The sequence below is a fragment of the Chiloscyllium plagiosum genome, unplaced genomic scaffold (genome assembly GCF_037043375.1).
Source record: "Chiloscyllium plagiosum isolate Xiang-an unplaced genomic scaffold, Cpla_swu_hap1 HiC_scaffold_29, whole genome shotgun sequence".
Classification (NCBI taxonomy): domain Eukaryota; kingdom Metazoa; phylum Chordata; class Chondrichthyes; order Orectolobiformes; family Hemiscylliidae; genus Chiloscyllium; species Chiloscyllium plagiosum.
This window is the reverse complement of record NW_028270167.1, coordinates 7328651-7348236: the sequence shown is the minus strand read 5'-3', so window position 1 is coordinate 7348236 and position 19586 is coordinate 7328651. Positions and strand designations below refer to the sequence as shown.

Genomic DNA, 19586 nt, shown 5'->3' with positions numbered 1-19586 from the left:
CTCTTGTCTGGCTGACCTCGAGCTCTCTGAGGTAAAAACAGCCTTCACCTACAACAACAGGGTGCCTAGGGGATAATCTTCTTCTGTGATCATCATAGCAAGTCAATGTTCAAATCCAAGCTGGTACACATGAAAACATTTAGTTCCACAAGTACCGCTCCAGTAGAGTTCAGATGAGATTTCTTTTGAACCTCTATCTCTGACTATTCTTTAAAAGGTAAAATACAAAATGTGCCCGCAGTTTGGGTCATAATCCCCTGGGGGTGGTTTGCTGTTGAACAGAGAAGTCAAGTCCTCATTATCTTAAATCATTCTCTCTCCGTTGAAATTTGTTCGGCATCTTAGGTATTACATTCCATTTGGGGAGAAAGTGAGGTCTGCAGATGCTGGAGATCAGAGCTGAAAATGTGTTGCTGGAAAAGCGCAGCAGGTCAGGCAGCATCCAGGGAACAGGAGAATCGACGTTTCGGGCATAAGCCCTTCTTCAGGAATCTGAAGAATGGTATTACATTCCATTTGTCTCACTTCGAATTTTTTGCTAGTCCAGTTGCTGAATTTCTACCTGAAGTTATTTTGGGACTGTAGCAATCCACTTTTAAATAACACATTTTAGAATAGAGTTGTACAGAGCTAGAGCATAGAAAAAGACTCTTCAGCCAATCATATCCATGCCAGTCAAAACTAACCATCTAACCATTCTAATCTAATTTCCCAGCACTTGGCCCATTGCCTTGTATGCTTTTTAAATGTTAGGAGGGTTACTGCTTCTACCACCCTTCCAGTTAGTGAGTTCCAGATTTCCAATACCCTTTGAATAAAAAAAGCTTTTCCTCACATTTGTAAGGGCTAAAAATATCCATACTATTTCAGACTTCCGATCTTTTGTCATAATAAGTTTTTTCAATCTCTCATGGGATGTGGGTATCACTGGCTATGCCAACATCTATAGCCTGTTCTGAGCTGCCCTTGCGAAGGTGGGGGTGAGCTACCTTCTTGAAGTGCAGCAGTCCATGTGCTAGAGACTCACAATGCCTTTAGGGAAAGGATTTCTGGGATTTTGATCCTAGTCCAGTGACATTACTGTTATGCCACTGCCTTTCCCTTTATTGGATTTTAAGTAATGGAAGTTCATTTTACTTCTATGTATTCAGTAAGTTGGAAAAGTGGGTGAAAGGTGGTAGATGAAACAACGGGTTCATGTGAGTTTTTACTAAGTTGGCACAGCAGGCCATGAGGTTTCACAGTGATAGATAGAAGGCATTATGTGGCATACATGGGGCATGGGGAGTGTTGAAGGAGTGTGAGGGATTCTGTTATGTGAATTTTTGGACATAGTGCCATGCTCCCGAGAAAGGCTTTCTGCCCAGCCACCTGTCTCTGCACACCCTATCCAACAACTAAGATTGGGGATGCAATGTCCAGTCAATGAATGGGATGGAGTAAGGGTAAGTTTGGGTGAGAGTATATGTTATTCACTGTGGATTCCTACTATCTAGGAACAGAATTCCATGCATAGTTTTACCCATTCAAAAGAAATCAAAGGAAGGAAAAACAAGAAACTATTTTAAACATTTTCCATTCTTCATTAAACTGCATTTTTATTTTTTCAAGCAGGTGGGGATCATGTTCAAAGCATCAATGAAGAATTAACAATGTTTAAGGCAGCCTGCATATACACAACAAACCCTGAATAAAATGGAGAGACTTGATGTAAGTAATTGGAATGAATTCTATGCAAATCGAGTAACTATCCAACTCAGAGCATATCAGAGTCATAGAGATATACAGCACAGAAAATGACCCTTCGGTCCAACTTGTACATGCCAAACAGATGTCCTAAATTAATCTAGTCTGCTTTGCCAGCATTTGGCCCATATTCCTCTAAATCCGTTCTATTCATATACCCATCCAGATGGCTTTATAATGTACCGGCTACCACCACTTTCTCTGGCAACTCACTTTATACATGTACTATCCTCTGCATGAAAACATTTCCCCATAGGTCCCTTTTAAATCTTTCCCCTCATCCATGCCCCTCATGATTTTATAAACTTCTATAAGGTCACCCCTCAGCCTCCAACACTCCAGGGGAAAAAGCCCCAGCCTATTCAGCCTCTCTCTTTAGCTCAAACCCTCCAATCCCATTAATATTTTTGTAAATCTCTTCTGCACCCTTTCAAGTTTCACAAGATCTTTCCTATAGCAGATTTCTAGAGAAGTAATTGTGTTTGTTATTGGAAGATCTTGGTGTAGTTTTGATCATGACTTCTCTTTGCTGTAGGTTTTACGAGCTCTGTATAAATAGAGTAGTTTTGCTGTAGACTGTTTGCTGTTCTGTCCTTCACTAATTTCCAATCCTCCAACAACTCATTGGCTGATGCAATGTTGTTAGCACTCCCTTCAAAGTTTTTAACGAACACTATATGTCTGCTAACAAACTATTCAATAATGTTAGAATTAAACAGCATCATGGATGCCATTTGGCCATTCCTGTATTTGAAGGAGTGATCCAATTAGTCCAATTAGAGTTTGGAGTATAAGAGTACTGAAGTCTTACTGCAACAAAACAAGGTGCTGATGAGACCACATCTGAAGTACCGTGTGCAATCTGGGTCCCTTATTTGAAGAAAGGTATTATCTCATTGGAGGCAGTTCAGAGAAGATTCACTAGGATTATCTCTGATGTGGAGGGGTTATTTTATTAGCAAAACCTAAACAAGTTGGGACTGGATGCTGTGAAGAGAGGCAATCTTATTGAAACATTCAGGATTCTTAAGGGGCTTGACAGGTTATATGCTGAGAGGATGGTTTCCCCTCATGGGAATGTTGAGGACCATAGAGCCTAAACTCAGAATAAAAGGGTGCCAATTTAAGATTGAGGTACGAAGAAATACTTGTCTCAGAGGGCTGTGAGTCTTTGGAACTCCTTGCCACAGAGAGCTTTAGGGGTAGAGTCCTTGTTTATATTTAAGGTTGAGATGGATAAGTTCTTGATCAATTGGGGAATCAAGGGTTATGGGCAAAAGTCAGGACAGTAGATGTTAGGAACGTCAGCCATGATCCAACTGAATGGCAGAGCAGGCTTGAGGGGCCAAATGGTCTGCTCATGTTTTAAGTTCTATGGCCTTATGCTCCTTACTCCTTCCCCAGCCCTTATAATGTTTTCCTGTGAAGTATTTAACCTACTCCATTTTCAAGGTTGTGCCTTACAGATCATAACTACTTGTTCCATTAAAGAAAAACCTGATTGGCAGAAGAATCAGGGATGGAAATGTGTTGCTGGAGAAGCGCAGCAGGTCAGGCAGCATCTAGGGAACAGGAGAATCGACGTTTCGGGCATTAGCCCTTCTTCAGCCCTCACCTTGACCTTTTTCCACCTATCACATTTCCGACGCCCCTCCCCCAAGTCCCTCCTCCCTATCTTTTATCTTAGCCTGCTGGACAAACTTTCCTCCAGGACAACCAGAAGAATCAGGGAGACAAGTCAAAGCTATACAAGTGTGTGCTGAATTGAAAATGTTACTTTGCAAACTACAGGTGAAACAACTCACTGAACTGAAACATGCTTACAGAAATAACAGATACAAACCCTTCCTTCCGACTGATCCTGTGTAAATCTTGCAAGCTACCGAACTCTGTGGGATCATTGAGAGGATGTGGTATTAGCACCTGAGGGAAATCAAAAACAGAAAGCAACAGTAGTGGAAGAACGTGAAGATACTTTGTGGGAAATTCTCAACTGTCCTCAGAATAATCTATTCTTTAGCTACAAATTTCGTCCCTGAGGATGCAGAGAAACCAATCCATGGGTAGAATAAACCAATTGACTGCAATGCAACTGACTATCATTTGCATGTGAGATTGAGACTGATCTCAGGTGAACTACTGGACTATCAATGCAGCCAGACCAAGCTCATTCAGCCTCTACCCATCACAAATATATAACACAAAGCATACACATGTCATAACTACCAATACTTGCATTTATATAGTGCCTTTCACAAACTTAGGATGTGCTGAAGTATTTTAGTTAGAATTTTTGAAGAGTAGAGCCTGAAGTTATTGTAAAAACTGGTTGTAGTCCAGTAGCAATTATGAACGGAATCTGGTAGATTTTACTCCTTCCTGTTCTCTGTTCCTCCTCTGAGACATTAATTTTGTACATGAGGTACAAAGAGTTAAAAGCAAAGATATATCATACCTGTACAAATCACTGGCTAGAATTCAGTTTGATAAGTGTGTCCACTTTTGGTACCTTGTTAAGAAAAAGATGTTACAGAAACCTCACCAAATGTCACCAGGGATACAAGGACAAGTGTAGAAATGACAGATCATTTTGGTAGAACACTAAGAACATTCAGAGATAATGTGAAGATGCTCAAAATTATGATGGGCTTTGATAATGGAAATGAGTTGGCAATTAAAGGGCATAATTTTAAAATCATCATCATAAGGGTGAGTTTTCCCGCATTAAAAGGAACTTACCTCGGGAGTCGGGCCTCCATTTTGCCAGAGCGGCGAGGAGAGAAGGAGTGGTGAAGCGAGGACTGCTGGGAAGGGTGAGTTTTCCCGCATTGAAAGGAACTTACCTCAGGAGTCGGGCCTCCATTTGCCGAGAGTTGCGAGGGAGGAGCGAAGGGCTTCTGCGAAGTCATATATTTGTGTGGTTGCGTTACCCGAAGCACTACTCGGGTAGTGTCTCCCACCCATCCTCCTCCTCTAACCAAAACGAAAGGATCTGTGCGCCAGATTGGTAAGGTAACGAGTTTTTTTAATTCCTTATTTTTTCAACAGTTTCTTTGGGAATTTAGAATAGTGGGAATGGAGGTTAGGGCAGTTGAATGTTCCTCCTGCAGAATGTGGGAGTTAAGGGTCACCACTTGTGTCCCTGCTGACTATATCTGCAGGAAGTGCACCCAACCCCAGCTCCTCGAAAACCGCATTAGGGAACTGGAGCTGTATGAACTTCGGATCATTCGGAAGGCAGAGGGGGTTATTGAGAGGAGTTACAGGGAGGTAGTCACTCCTAAGGTACAAGAAAAGGCAGATGGGTTACGGTCAGGGGACGGAAAGGAAACCGGCAGGTAGTGCAGGGATCCCCTGTGGCCGTTCCCCTCAACAATAAGTATACTGTATTGGATACTGTTGGGGGGGATGACTTACCAGGGGAAAGCAGTGGGGTACAGGGCTCTGGCACAGAGTCTGTCCCTGCTGCTCAGAAGGGAAAGGGGAAGAGGAGCAGAGCAGTAGTCATTGGGGACTCCATAGTTAGGGGGACAGATAGGAGGTTCTGTGGGGACGAGAGAGACTCATGGTTGGTGTGTTGCCTCCCAGGTGCCAGGGTTCGTGATGTCTCTGATCGTGTTTTTGGGATCCTTAAGGGGGAGGGGGAGCAGCCCCAAGTCGTGGTCCATATAGGCACCAACGACATAGGTAGGAAGAGAGATGGGGATTTAAGGCAGAAATTCAGGGAGCTGGGATGGAAGCTTAGAGCTAGGGCGAACAGAGTTGTTGTCTCTGGTTTGTTGCCTGTGCCACATGCTAGTGAGACAAGGAATAGGGAGAGAGAAGAGTTGAACACATGGCTACAGGGATGGTGCAGGAGGGAGGGTTTTGGATTCTTGGATAATTGGGGCTCTTTCTGGGATAGGTGGGACCTCTACAAGCAGGATGGTCTTCATCTGAACCACAGGGGTACCAATATCCTGGGGGGGGACATTCGCTAAGGCTATTGGGGTGGGTTTGAACTAATCCAGCAGGGGGATGGGAACCTAAATTGTAGTTCGAGTATAGAAAAGGTTGAGAGTAAGGACGTCCAAAATCAAGTTTCAGGGACGCAAGATGGCACCAGCAAGCAAGAAGTTGGTTTGAAGTGTGTCTACTTCAATGCCAGGAGCATCCAGAATAAGGTGGGTGAACTTGCAGCATGGGTTGGCACCTGGGACTTCGATGTTGTGGCCATTTCCGAGACATGGTTAGAGCAGGGACAGGAATGGTTGTTGCAGGTTCCAGGATTTAGATGTTTCAGTAAGAACAGAGAAGAGGTGTGGCATTGTTGGTCAAGGACAGTATTGCAGTTGCAGAAAGGATGTTTGGGGACTCGTCAACTGAGATAATATGGGCTGAAGTTAGAAAGGAGAGGTCACCCTGTTGCGAGTTTTCTATAAGCCTCCGAATACTTCCAGAAATGTAGAGGAAAGGATAGCAAAGACGATTCTCGATAGGAGTGATAGGGACAGGGTAGTTGTCATGGGGGACTTCAACTTTCCAAATATTGACTGGGAACACTATAGTACGAGTACTATAGATGGGTCAGTTTTTGTCCAGTGTGTGCAGGAGGGCTTCCTGACACAGTATGTAGAAAGGCCTACAAGGGGAGAAGGCACATTAGATTTGGTACTGGATAATGAGCCCGGCCAGGTGTTAGATTTGGAAGTAGGTGAGCACTTTGGTGATAGCGATCACAATTCTGTTATGTTTACTTTAGTGATAGAAAGGGATAGGAGTATACCACTGGGCAAGAGTTGAGGGAAAGGCAATTACGATGCGATTAGGCAAGGTTTAGGAAGCATAGGATAGGGAAGGAAACTGCAGGGGATAGGCACATTAGAAATGTGGAAGTTATTCAAGGAAAAGCTCCTGTGTGTCCCAGATAAGTATGCACCTGTCAGGCAGGGAGGAAGCTGTAGAGCGCGGGAGCCATGGTTTACGAAGGAAGTGGAATCTCTGGTCAAGAGGAAGAAGAAGGCTTATGTTAGGATGAGATGTGAAGGCTCAGTCAGGGCGCTTGAGGGTTACAAGGTACCCAGGAAAGACCTAAAGAGATAGCTCAGAAGAGCCAGGAGGAGACATGAGAAGTTGATGGCGGATAGGATCAGGGTAAACCCCAAGGCTTTCTATAGGTATTTAAGGAATAAAAGAATGACAAGAGTAAGATTAGGGCCAATCAAGGACAGTAGTGGGAAGTTGTGTATGGAGTCAGAGGAGATAGAGAAAGCACTAAATGAATATTTTTTGACAGTATTCACTCTAGAAAATGACAATGTTGTCGAGGAGATACAGGCTACTAGACTGGGTGGGATTGAGGTTCACAAGGAAGAGGTATTAGAAATCCTGCAGAGTGGGAAAATAGATAAGTCCCCTGGGCCGGACGGGATTTATCCTAGGATCCTCTGAGAAGCCAGGGAGGAGATTGCCGAGCCTTTGGCATTGATCTTTAAATCATCATTGTCTACAGGAATAGTGCCAGAAGACTGGAGGATAGCAAATGTGGTTCCCCTGTTTAAGGAGGGGAGTAGAGACAACCCAGGTAATTATAGACCAGTGAGTCTTACTTCAGTTGTTGGTAAAGTGTTGGAAAAGGTTATAAGAGACAGGATTTATAATCATGAAGAAAATAATAATTTGATTAGGGATAGTCAGCACGGTTTTGTGAAGGGTAGGTTGTGCCTCACAAACCTTATTGAGTTCTTTGTGAAGGTGTCCAAACAGGTAGATGAGAGTAAGCCGGTTGATGTGGTGTATATGGATTTCAGCAAGGCGTTCGATAAGGTTCCCCACAGTAGGCTACTATACAAAATGCGGAGGAATGGGATTGTGGGAGATAGAACAGTTTGGATCAGTAATTGGCTTGCTGAAAGAAGACAGAGGGTGGTGGTTGATGGGAAATGTTCATCCTGGAGTCCGTTACCAGTGGTGTACCACATGGGTCGGTGTTGGGTCCACTGCTATTCATCATTTTTAGAAACGACCTGGATGAGGGTGTAGAAGGGTGGGTTAGTCAATTTGCAGACGACACTAAGGTCGGTGGAGTTGTGGATAGTGACGAAGGATGTTGTAGGTTACAGAGAGACATAGATAAGCTGCAGAGCTGGGCTGAGAGGTGTCAAATGGAGTTTAATGTGGACAAGTGTGAGGTGATTCACTTTGGTCGGAGTAATCTGAATGCAAAGTACTGGGCTAATGGTAAGATTCTTGGTAGTGTAGATGAGCAGAGAGATCTCGGTGTCCAGGTACACAGATCCTTGAAAGTTGCCACACAGGTTGACAGGGTTGTTAAGAAGGCATACAGTGTTTTAGCTTTTATTAATAGAGGGATCGAGTTCCGGAACCATGAGGTTATGCTACAGCTGTACAAAACTCTGGTGCGGCCACACTTGGAGTATTGTGTACAGTTCTGGTCATCGCATTATAAGAAGGATGAGGAAGCTTTGGAAAGGGTGCAGAGGAGATTTACTAGGATGTTGGCTGGTATGGAGGGAACGTCTTATGAGGAAAGGCTGAGGGACTTGAGGCTGTTTTCGTTGGAGAGAAGAAGGTTGAGAGGTGACTTAATAGAGATATATAAGATAATCAGAGGGTTAGATAGGGTGGACAGGGAGAGCCTTTTTCCAAGAATGGTGATGGCGAGCACGAGGGGGCATAGCTTTAAATTGAGGGGTGATAGATATAGGACAGATGTCAGAGGTAGTTTCTTTACTCAGAGAGTAGTAAGGGTATGGAATGCTTTGCCTGCAATGGTAGTAGATTCGCCAACTTTAAGTACATTTGAGTCGTCATTGGACAAGCATATGAACGTACATGGAATAGTGTAGGTTGGATGGGCTTCAGATTGGTATGACAGGTCGGTGCAACATCGAGGGCTGAAGGGCCTGTACTGCGCTGTAATGTTCTTTGTTCTATCACCTCAAAAATACTTAAATAAGTGGCCCTGAAAATAACTTGGGTTTTCTTTTGAGGTTAAGATTCTTTGAAAGCAGCATGCTCTAATAGAAGCACGGGCAGAAGCAGAATACATAACAATTATTAAAAAATAAATGGACAAATATTGACTATGTATATATTTAACAGCATTTGAGAGAGATCGGGAAAGAAAGGAAGGGAGATGTTGGAAGCCAGCTGAATGGCTGCATTCTGCATTGGAGGATCACTTCATTGTAAAATGTCCAAGACCTGTTATCTCAGCAAAGAAATCTTGTTCGTACAAGAATTACAAATGTAAATCTGTTAGCTTCAAGAAAGTATATTACACACACTGTTAATTCACATTGCACTCAATGTGCATCAATGATTTGGAGATGCCGGTGTTGGACTGGGGTATACAAAGTTAAAAATCACACTACACCAGGTTATAGTCCAACAGGTTTAATTGGAAGCACTAGCTTTCGGAGCGCTGCTCCTTCATCAGTTGGTTGTCCTGATGAAGGAGCGACGTTCCAAAAGCTGGTGCTTCTAATTAAATCTGTTGGATTATAACTTGGTGTTGTGTGAGTTTTAACAATGTGCATCAACACTGCAAAAGTGACAAATTTGCAACATTTTTGCTGTCTGTTACTCAGGCCCATTAAACGCATGATACCTAAAAGATGAATACATAAATGTCTTTGAATCCAGCAGAAGGAATGCATATTATAAAGTTTTTTTAAATCTAGCGGCTTAACATTGTAAAATACATGAAATTGTGTTGCGGCTGTCTCTGAGAACTCACCAGTGACTATCCCTTGTGCTTGTTACGTTGCTTTGAGTTTGGAGTTCAGACAATTAACAGCAAAGTTAATTTAGCTGTAAATGGATTGTGGAAACAGCCGCCATCTGTCACTGAGCATACTATTTACTAGTTATCTTGCGTGTAGATTTCACTTACGACTTTTTTGCTTTCAAAAATCATCGCATCAGCCCAGAAATTAGATATCGTCATGGCAATGGTTTTTCCGTAGAAGCCATCTGATGGATTTCCCATAATTCCTATCCTGAAAACAAGTGAGTGTCAGTTCATCAAATTGTTCATCAAATTTTCACTGGATCTCTGGTATGGAAGAAAACCCATTCCCAAAGGTGTCGCATTCCAACAAACCATTCCAGGACAAAACAAGAGCAAGCTTACAGCCTCTTGCAAGTCAGATTTTATGTCTGTTACCCATCAATAAAGTTTAAAAAATCTTTTGAACTATATGAAGTAGTCTGAGTCATTTAATGATAAGGTCCTGGACAAAACTGAGTGATTTCATTCAAAAATGTTCCATATATATAACTTCTCATGACTTCAGGATGTCACAAAGTACTTTGTAGCTGATGCCAAACTGTGGAAGACAATCCCTTGTATAGACAGCCAACTTACGCACAGCAAAATCCGATAAATTACACTGCGATAAATAAAGGGAAAGACGTGTACATGCAGAGCTCCATTCATAGCTTCAGGAAATTCCAAAATGTTTTACAATCAATGAAGTACATTTTTAAGAATACTCGTACTAGAAGACATGGCAGCTAACTTTCACACAACAAACTTCCACAAACAGCGATGGGAATAATTACCACTCTGTTTTTCTGCAGAGCATTAGTACTGCCCCTTCTGGTCTTCAAAGTAATGCCATGAGGTCTTTTATATCTACCTGAGGGCAATGGTTTACCTCCACCATCTGAAAGTACAACAGCAGCAGCCAAATGAGAACTCGCGATCTGCTGGTTTCCATCCAGGTCCTAACACGAAACTATACCACCACCCCTGGAAATTGCTCCTTAACAGCACCTTGGATGTACCAGATCAACTTCAGTGGTTCAAGAAGATGGTTCGCCACCACTTTGTCAAGGGCAGTTAGGGAGGGACAACAAATGTTGGCTTTGCCATTAATGCTCACATCCCAATAGCATTTAAACAATATGCCTCCAGTGGTACAGCACTTCCTTGGAACTGCAAAAACGACCAAACTATGTTTAACACGCAATGTATTTACATCCTTTCTTTAATACAGAAACCAATACTGTGAAAAGTAGCCTAGATATGGTCCCACCAATAAGTTGTATAGCTGAAGTGGAATCTCCCTTTTTTTAAAAATTCAATTCCTCTTGAAATGAATGATAACATTCCATTAATTTTTCAAATAGATTAAAACAAATTCACTGAGATCCCCTGGCATGTAATTATTATGTTATTTCCACATTATCTGCAGCATGTTTTAAATGACGCTGCAAATTATTCCTTCTGCAACATCAAAGTAAGTACAAATCAGCAACACAACAATGGTCAATACACCAGCAATCAGCAGATACGGTGGTGAGGAGACAGGTAAATAAATAAGGATATGTATCTCAAAAACAATTATCAACAAGTGTAAACATCATTTAAGCCTCTTTATCAGATTACAGCCAGTAACCCTTCGCTCCAATCTATTGAGTGCAGTTTTTAAGGATATTTTTCTTCCCTCCAGCTTTCAGAATCAGTCATTTGATGTCAGTTTGGAAGACAATAATGCATTTGAGAAGAATGACTGAAACTCTGAAAAGTCAATCTGTATTTAATGGTGCCATAAGTTGATAATGAAAAGTTATCCAGGTCCTAGCTCTTTTTTGAACAGTCCTTGATCCACATCACAGACATTTCTCCACCAACCCCAAGTCTCCTGGAATTCCTTACGTAATAGAACTAATAGAACCTAATAATAAGTTGGCATCATGACCACAGTATTTCCAGAAAAGTGCTCGCCATCAACCACTAACTTCTCAATCAGTCACTAACAAGAAAATAAACCTTTTGCTAAGATTGCAAGCTTTCAGGCTGCATAGCATTCCAGTCCACCATAGTGATGTATGAGCAATGCTAACCTTGCATAGGAACGACAGGTGATTGATTTGGCAGCAATACCATGTTGCTTTGAAGAGTAGCACGCCAGCCACTTCTTGTACTCAGAGAGATCCTAACAACAAATAAGAGTATTAGAAGCAGAGAAATACAAGGCACGAACTGGAAAATCTCTACTGACAAGTGAAATTCACCCGGTAACCCTAGTTTTCCTAATTAAGAGTTTGTGAGTGATATATTTAAGGGAATTCTGGATAAACACAAGAAGAAAAGAATAGAGGACATTCCGACAGAGTGCAATAAAGAGGGACACAGAAGGAAGCTGGCACGGGGCAAAAATACAGACATGGACCAGTCTCACTGTATATCCTGTTTCTGTGCTGCAAGTTCTATGTAAACTTGACATCATCAAGTAAGAGAGAGGTAGCAAGACAGAGAGCATTCTGAAGAGAGAATTCTTAGTGCTAAGCAGCTGCCGACAGAGCCCCCACTAGGGGACAGGATTTGGAGATGCCAGTGTTGGACTGGGGTGGACAAAGTTAAAAATCACACAACACAGGTCATAGACCAACAGGTTTATTTGGAAGCACTAGCTTTCAGAGCGCTGCTCCTTCATCAGGTGGTTGTGGAGTATCTTATGCGCCACAGCTATCTGACAAAGGAGCAGCACTCCAAAAGCTAGTGCTTCCAAATAAACCTGTTGGACTGTAACCTGGTGTTGTGTGATTCCTCACTGGTGGAGCAAGAGACACACAAGAGGTCAGATTCAGAAAAACACAAAATTCCTCAGAGAATTATAGGGCTGCAGAAATCTATGGAGGGAATGATTTAGAGAGAGTAGTTTGGGCTTGTACACACTGGAGTTTAGCAGAATGAGTGGAGACCTTATTGAAACATACAAAATTTCTAGGAGACTTGACAGGGTGGATGTGGACAGGTTGCTTCCCCTTGTGGGAGAGTCCAGACCCAGAGGGCATCATCTCAGAGTAAGGGATTGCACATTTAAGCATAAACATAGCTGTGTCAACAATCCATTGTTTAACCATAAATATCTGGGAGAACATATTGTCAATCTTACCACTTGTCCAATTAGCTGGAATCCAGTAGGCAGCTTCATTCCAAACACTGTGATTCCAGTCTTGTTGATGAGCCATTCCTGGAATTATAAAAGAGGAAAATAATGAGGTTTCAAACATCACAATGTCAAAAGAAACACTAGTTTCATATGATATGAAAACAGCCTCTTTGTGGTTTGATTCAGAGAGTTATTATGAACCAACCAATTTCCTTCTGCAAGCTTCCACCAGCAGGCCTCAAGCTCCATGTGGTACGTACATCAGGAAGCAACAGATTATTGACATTAAAAAGACACAATCATGTTTTTGTTTGTCTTTTCTGTAACTTAATGAAGTTTTCTGCTTTGCAAGAATAGCAGAGCAGGAAAAATAAGTGTCTGGCCAACTCTCAGCTCCAAACCAAAATATCATGGGAAAATCTCGGATGACAGTCACAGCGTAGTTCTAAGGAACAGCCACACTGAGAGAGGTGCTGAGAATTTAAATCATGGTTCTATCTACCCGCTCAGATAGATTTAGAGATTCTACAGGGTTCAATCAACCAAAAAGTAGGGATTTTCTCCTAGCTAATATTTATCCCTGAATTAATATCAGAAAGAAACAAAATATCCGGTCATGACCACAATAGGGCTAGTGTGAACTTGCTGTGTGCAAATCGATTGTACTATTTCCTACAACACTACATAGCTTTTCCAAATCATCCAAACACTGCAATAAACAGAAAGCGCTGGAGAAACTCAGCAGGTCTGGCAACATTTGCAGAGAGAGAAACAAATGTTTCAAGTCCAGCGTGACTGTTCTTCCATTCTGACCTACTTTGTATGACTTAGATGTTGACTTTCAAGGTACCTTCGATTATTTCTAAAATCAGTAAAGCATTTATGGATGTCATACAGCCATAAAGATGTACAGCATGGAAACAGACCCTTTGGTCCAACTCGTTCATGCCGACCAGATATCCTAAATTAACCTAGTCCCATTTGCCAGACCTTGGCCCATATCCCTCTATACCCTTCCTATTCATATACCCATCCAGATGCCTTTTAGATGTTGTAATTGTACCACCACTTCCTCTGGCAGCTCATTCCATACACGCACCACCCTCTGCATGAAAAAGTTGCCCCTCAGGTCCCTTCTAAATCTTTCCCTTCTCATCTTAAATCCCTGGGATCATAAAATGGAATTGTCTTTGTCAGTCAACTTCTCCCACAAAGATAGGACAAATTTACACCAATAACTTAAATTGAGACTTAATTCACCCAATAGGTGCAAAATCATTTTACATAAATTCTTTTTCCCTTAAATAAACGTATGACTAACACTATAAACACAGTGACCACTGGTGGTAAAATAAATTATTTAATTTATCTCATCCATCTGGCAAAACTTTAACATCATCCCTCTTTATCTCTGTATCCTCTTCCATCTCCACAAGTCTTTGAAACCTCGATACTCCTCCAGCCCTATTCTTCTGTGCAACGTATGTATTATTCACTCTCCTACTGCCAACCATGCCATAAGGCTGCTTAGGCCTTGGGCTCTGAATTCCCTCCTTAAATATCTTCACCTATTATCCTTTAGGAGACTCCTTAATACTAACCTCTTAAGCAAATCTTTAGTCATTTGCCCCAAAAGCTTGTTGTGGGGTTCAGTGTGAAATGTTGTTTGGCAAAGTCTTGGGATGGTTTAGTGTTTCATAGAGTGACATTAAAATGCAAGTTACTTTGTAGGAATGTAAAATGACAGTCAAAGGAAATGGCAATGGAGAACCCTAGTCCCATTTGATATACATAATGTAGAGGAGCCGGTGTTGGGCTGGGGTGAATAAAGTTAAAAATCATACAACACCAGGTTATAGTCCAATAGGTTTATTTGGAAGCAGTAGCTTTCGAAGCGCTGCTCCTTTGTCAGGTAACTATACTCGATGTATTGACTTCATTAGTTGTAAATGTTCACATTACAAAAATTCTTTAAATTTTACAGCTGTTCACAAGATGATTCCACCTTGTAGGGGAGTTGAAAACTAGGGTTTCATTAATGTAAGATAATTTCCAATGAAACTAGTAGCGTATAAGACTGTAAGAAATTGGAACAGGAGTACGCCATTCCACCCCTCAAGCCTAAACTTCATCATTCAGGATCATGGCTGATCCAACATTCTTCACATCCACTGTCTTGCCCTTTCCCCATAGCCTATGATTCCCTGACAGATCAAGAATCTCTCTATCTCAGCCTTAAATATAAACAAGGATTCTACCCCCACAGCTCTGTGGCAAGGAATTCCAAAGACTCACTATCTACTGAAAGACAAAATTCCTCCTCAGCTCAGTCTTAAATTGGCACCCTTTTATTTCGAGGCTATGCCTTTGGTCCTAGACTCTCTGATGAGGCGAAACATCCTCACAGCATTTACCCTGTCAAGTGCCTTAAGAATCCTTTATGTTTCAATGAGCTCTCCTCTCATTGTTCTAAACTCCAGGGAGTAGAGTCCCAACCTGTTTAGCCTATGCTTATGAGACAATCCCTCCATACCGGAGATCATCCTGGTGAACCCTTTCTGAACTGCATCCATTGAAATGATATCCTTCCTTAAATAAGGGAACAAAAGCTGCTAACAGTATTCTGGATCTGGTCTCACCAGCAGTTTACATTGAATTGAATTGAATTTATTTATTGTCACATGTACTGAGGCACAGTGAAAAGCTTTGTCTTGCAAGCAATACAGGCAGATTACATTGTTAAGTAGCATAGACAAGTAAGTATAATTCAAGAGAAATGTCCTGTCCAGAGACCAGGCAGAATGTGGAACTTGCTTATTGAAGTGGAGGGATTTGAAAGGAACCAAACACAAGAGAAAGGAAAAGAAGGATGTAGTGCCAAGGTGATATAAATACTGTTAATTTATAAAATCTCTTTGACTACCTTAAAATCTTTGGAATAAAGCAAAGAACTGCTGATGCTGAAATCGGACACAAAAATAGAAATTGCTACAAAACTCAGCATCTGTGAGGAGAAAGCAGAGTTAATGCTTCGGGTCCAGAGACTCTTCATCAGAACTAATAGCAGCTGGGAAAAGTGGTATTTATGCTGAGGATGGAGTTGCGGATGGGGTGGGGGGAGACTTGGGGGGCAGAGAGATGAGCAGAAAGGTGGAGACGGAGCCCAGAGAGAGACAGAGAGAGAGAGAGATGGGGGGGAGAGATGAGCAGAAAGGTGGAGATGGAGCCCAGACAGAAAGAGAGAGAGAGAGAGATGAAAGGGGTGAGTAAATGAGAGGATTATTGATATCAAGCTGTGACAAGAAATCAGCTGAATAAGTAATAATGACAGCAAAGTGTAAGAGAGACCTTGCTGAAACATATGTCAATACAGGTCTGGGTTTGAGGGTGAATCACTCGTGCCTGTGCACTTCTCTCCATTTCACCTGATGAAGGAGCAGTGCTCCGAAAGCTTGTGATTTAAATAAACTTGTTGGACTATAGCCTGGTGTTGTGTGATTTATGACTTTGACCACCCCAGTCCAACACAGACATCACCACATTAAAGCGAACTGACAACTTTCGGTGGCAGTTTTACCCAACTGAACTGAAGATTTCCTCACCATATACTTCCCAAGCCTTCGATCCTCCACCAGCAGATGCATCTTCAAATATTCCCCGAGAGTCGGCAGTGTCTTGTTTTGGAAACAATAAAAGACAACACTTGCCAGCCTCGATTCTGTAACTTCTGAAGAGGGCTTCTCATAAAACTTGGTGATTCTGAAAGAAAACGGTCTTCAATATCTCTGCTCCTTGGAAAACAACACACGCGGATAGATTAGTAGGTCAATGATCATTTGGCAACTCACTGTAGAATTTAACCAACAAGAGAAAATGTTATAAAGATTCATCAGATAATATAGTACAGAGTTAAGGTCTTTAATGTTTGAGCTCTGAAATCAGAAACGTTCAGATAGAGGTCAGAGTATAGAATCCCTAAGGTGTGAAAGCAGGCCATTCAGCCCATTGAGTCCACACCGACCCTCCGAAGAGCATCACACCCATATCCATTCTATCCCTGCAACCCTGCATTTCTCACGGCCAATCCCCTTGGCCTGCATAGTACGGGGCAATTTCCCATGGCCAATCTACCTAATATGCACACTTTTGGACTGTGGGAGGAGAGCAGAGCACCCAGAGGAAACCCACACAGACACAGGGAGAATGTGCAAACTCCAGACAGACAGTCACCCGAGGGTAGAATCAAACCCACTCCCAGGCGCTGTGAGGCAGCAGTGCTAACCACTGAGCCACCATGCTGTAGGATCAATCAACTTCCAATACTTGCTTTGACTATGATGCCAGCATTTCTGAGAACCTCAGCCCATAAGCAGACCATTGTCCTCATGCTAGTTCTAGTTACACAAACAGATTCTATATCCTTTCTCTTCACCTGTATTTTGTCCATTTCTGGGTCCCAAATAACAGAAAGGTTGCAAAGGATATTTATTAAGAATGGTGAAGGGCAACACAACACTGTCACATAGGTTGAACTCATCCAAAAAACTCCTCACTCCCGTGAAGTTTATCTATCACACTTGTGCCCACAAATGTCTACTGGTTCCCATGCCAACAAGGCACAGATAATAAAAGATTCTGTTCAGTTTCAAATCCATCTGTGACCATGCCCTTCATTCAAAGTCCATCCCCAAATCTTCAAGATATCTGTGCTCCTTCTGACATCTTGGCACATATCCAATTTTATCTGCTCTATGGATGAAGCCCATACCTTTGCCTGTTTAGACTCCAAGCTCTGGAGCCCTGTTACTAAGGTATTTATGTTTCTTTTCTTGTTTAAGATGTGCCTAAAAACTACAGTTGGTTCTTTTTTAACGCAATAGTTCCATTCACGTGCGATTTCATGTTACAAGTTAAACTAATGGGGCTGGAATCATGTTATAGCCAATACAGGTAAGGAAAGTTCACATTCTACAAATAACAGTCTAAATTCTTCAATCGCATTCAGGTGACCTTATAGAGGTTTACAAAATTATGAGGGCATGGATAGGGTGAATAGGCAAAGTCTTTTCCCTGGGGTCGGGGAGTCCAGAACTAGAGGGCATAGGTTTAGGGTGAGAGGGGAAAGATATAAAAGAGACCTAAGGGACAACTTTTTCACACAGAGTTTGGTGCATGTATGGAATGAGCTACCAAAGGAAGTGGTGGAGGCTGGTACAATTGCAACATTTAAGAGGCATTTGGATGGGTATATGAATAGGAAGGGTTTGGAGGGAAATGCACGGGTGCTGGCAGGTGGGACTAGATTGGGTTGGGATATCTGGTCGGCATGGACGGGTTGGACTGAAGGGTCTGTTTCCATGCTGTACATCTCTATGACTCTATAACTCTTTAATTCGCGTTGAGGAAACACACATTAGAGCAGATCCAACTGTACTTCTTTGATCAACCATTTGGAAACGTACTGTAGCATTCCCTTACAGTAAGTCCTGTTTGGGAACACCCCTAACCCATCTGGGATGCTTTACATATTTTAAATATGCTATAAAAATACACATTGCTGTTGGATGGACGAGAGAGGCTAGGACTGTTCTCTTCAGAGCAGAGAAAGTTAAGGGGAAATTTAATAGAGCAGATCAAGATCATTATTTGGGCATGACATAGAAGCACTCTTGTGGGACAGCAGTAGTGTCCCTACCTTTGAGCCAAGTGGTCCTGGTTCAAATCTCATCAAATTCAAATGTGAGTAATTTCATCTCTGAACAGGGTAGTTAGAAAATACCTTTACAGTGGTAGAACCGGTGTTTATTATCGGAGACAGATTTATGGTAATTGTTAGAAGAGCCAGAGGAGAAAGGTAACTGGATGAAGACTTGAAGTTTAAAAAGTTACAGGATGATTGGGAAAGGAAATAGGAAAACTCTTACAAAGAGCAGACTTGGTTATGATGGACTGAATGGCATCCTTCAGGACTATCTATGAGTGGCGATAACATATAAGAAAACTGACCGGCTCAAAAACATACCTGTGTGTCAAGGGGCACACCTCAACTATTCCCCGAGATTCTGTCTTCTCTCCTTCTTCCATTTCATAGTAAATTGCCAATTCTCCCTTCTGTCAGGCAAGTTAAAAAATAGTGATAATGTTAGCATTATTTCACATGAGCTGAAATGTGTTGCTGGAAAAGCGCAGCAGGTCAGGCAGCATCCATGGAGCAGGAGAATTATTTCACATGAGCCAGTCATGACTCAGTTGGGAGTTGATTTTTTGTATTAAAGTCCACTCTACAGTCCTGAGCACAAAACCTAAAATCATGCTTTATTGTCAAAGGTCTATCTTCCAGACGAGTCATTAAAGCGAGGCCCCATATTCCTTTTCTCAAGTGGACATAAAGATCACACAGTACGGTTTCAAAGCAGGCAGATGAGTTATGCCGGTGTCTTGGTCAATATTTAATGCCAAACCTATAACACCAATCAGATGATGCGGTCATGATAGCATTGCTGTTTTTGGAAGCTTAAAGTGGGAAAATTAGATGTCACGTTCTACGCTGCAACCTGACTTCATTTAAAAGATTATTTAATTGGATCTAAAACATTTTGTGATGTTCTGTGGTCATGAAAGGTGCTATATAAATGTGCATACTTTCTTCTCACTGTTTAAATTTGGCGTTAAACAAAATAACATATTTTGGTAACTAATTGTACATTTTTCTGAAATGCTCCAAAATGCACATTGTTTGCAGTGTTCCAGGCTGGTGATAATTTTTGGAGTTCAGCTGGGCTCTGGAATGTTACAAGTGGCAGTCAAGTTCGACACTGCCCTGGGGGGGGGGGGGGGGGGGGGGGCGGGGGGATAAGCTCTCAAAGAGGGACTGTTGCTAACTGTCTCTCCTTTCTACATGGACACACTTTTCCCTTGCTTCTGCAAAAAGGA

At 42.0% G+C, this 19586-nt stretch overlaps 1 protein-coding gene across 3 annotated transcripts in view; it reads right to left on the bottom strand.

The window, feature by feature from the left end:
• The window catches only part of gkup (glucuronokinase with putative uridyl pyrophosphorylase), a 57034-nt gene that overhangs the window by 24270 nt on the left and 13178 nt on the right, over positions 1 to 19586 (bottom strand). For 2 of the 3 annotated variants that reach the window (XM_087976343.1, XM_043676526.2), the window contains exons 6-11: positions 18676 to 18764; positions 16256 to 16412; positions 12657 to 12734; positions 11602 to 11693; positions 9644 to 9749; positions 3590 to 3669 (exon numbers count right to left, since the gene is read on the bottom strand). In XM_087976343.1, the coding sequence (XP_087832469.1) occupies positions 3590 to 3669; positions 9644 to 9749; positions 11602 to 11693; positions 12657 to 12734; positions 16256 to 16412; positions 18676 to 18764 (602 nt within the window). The remainder of the gene's footprint in view (positions 1 to 3589; positions 3670 to 9643; positions 9750 to 11601; positions 11694 to 12656; positions 12735 to 16255; positions 16413 to 18675; positions 18765 to 19586) is intronic. The other variant, XM_087976344.1, reaches the window with a different exon arrangement.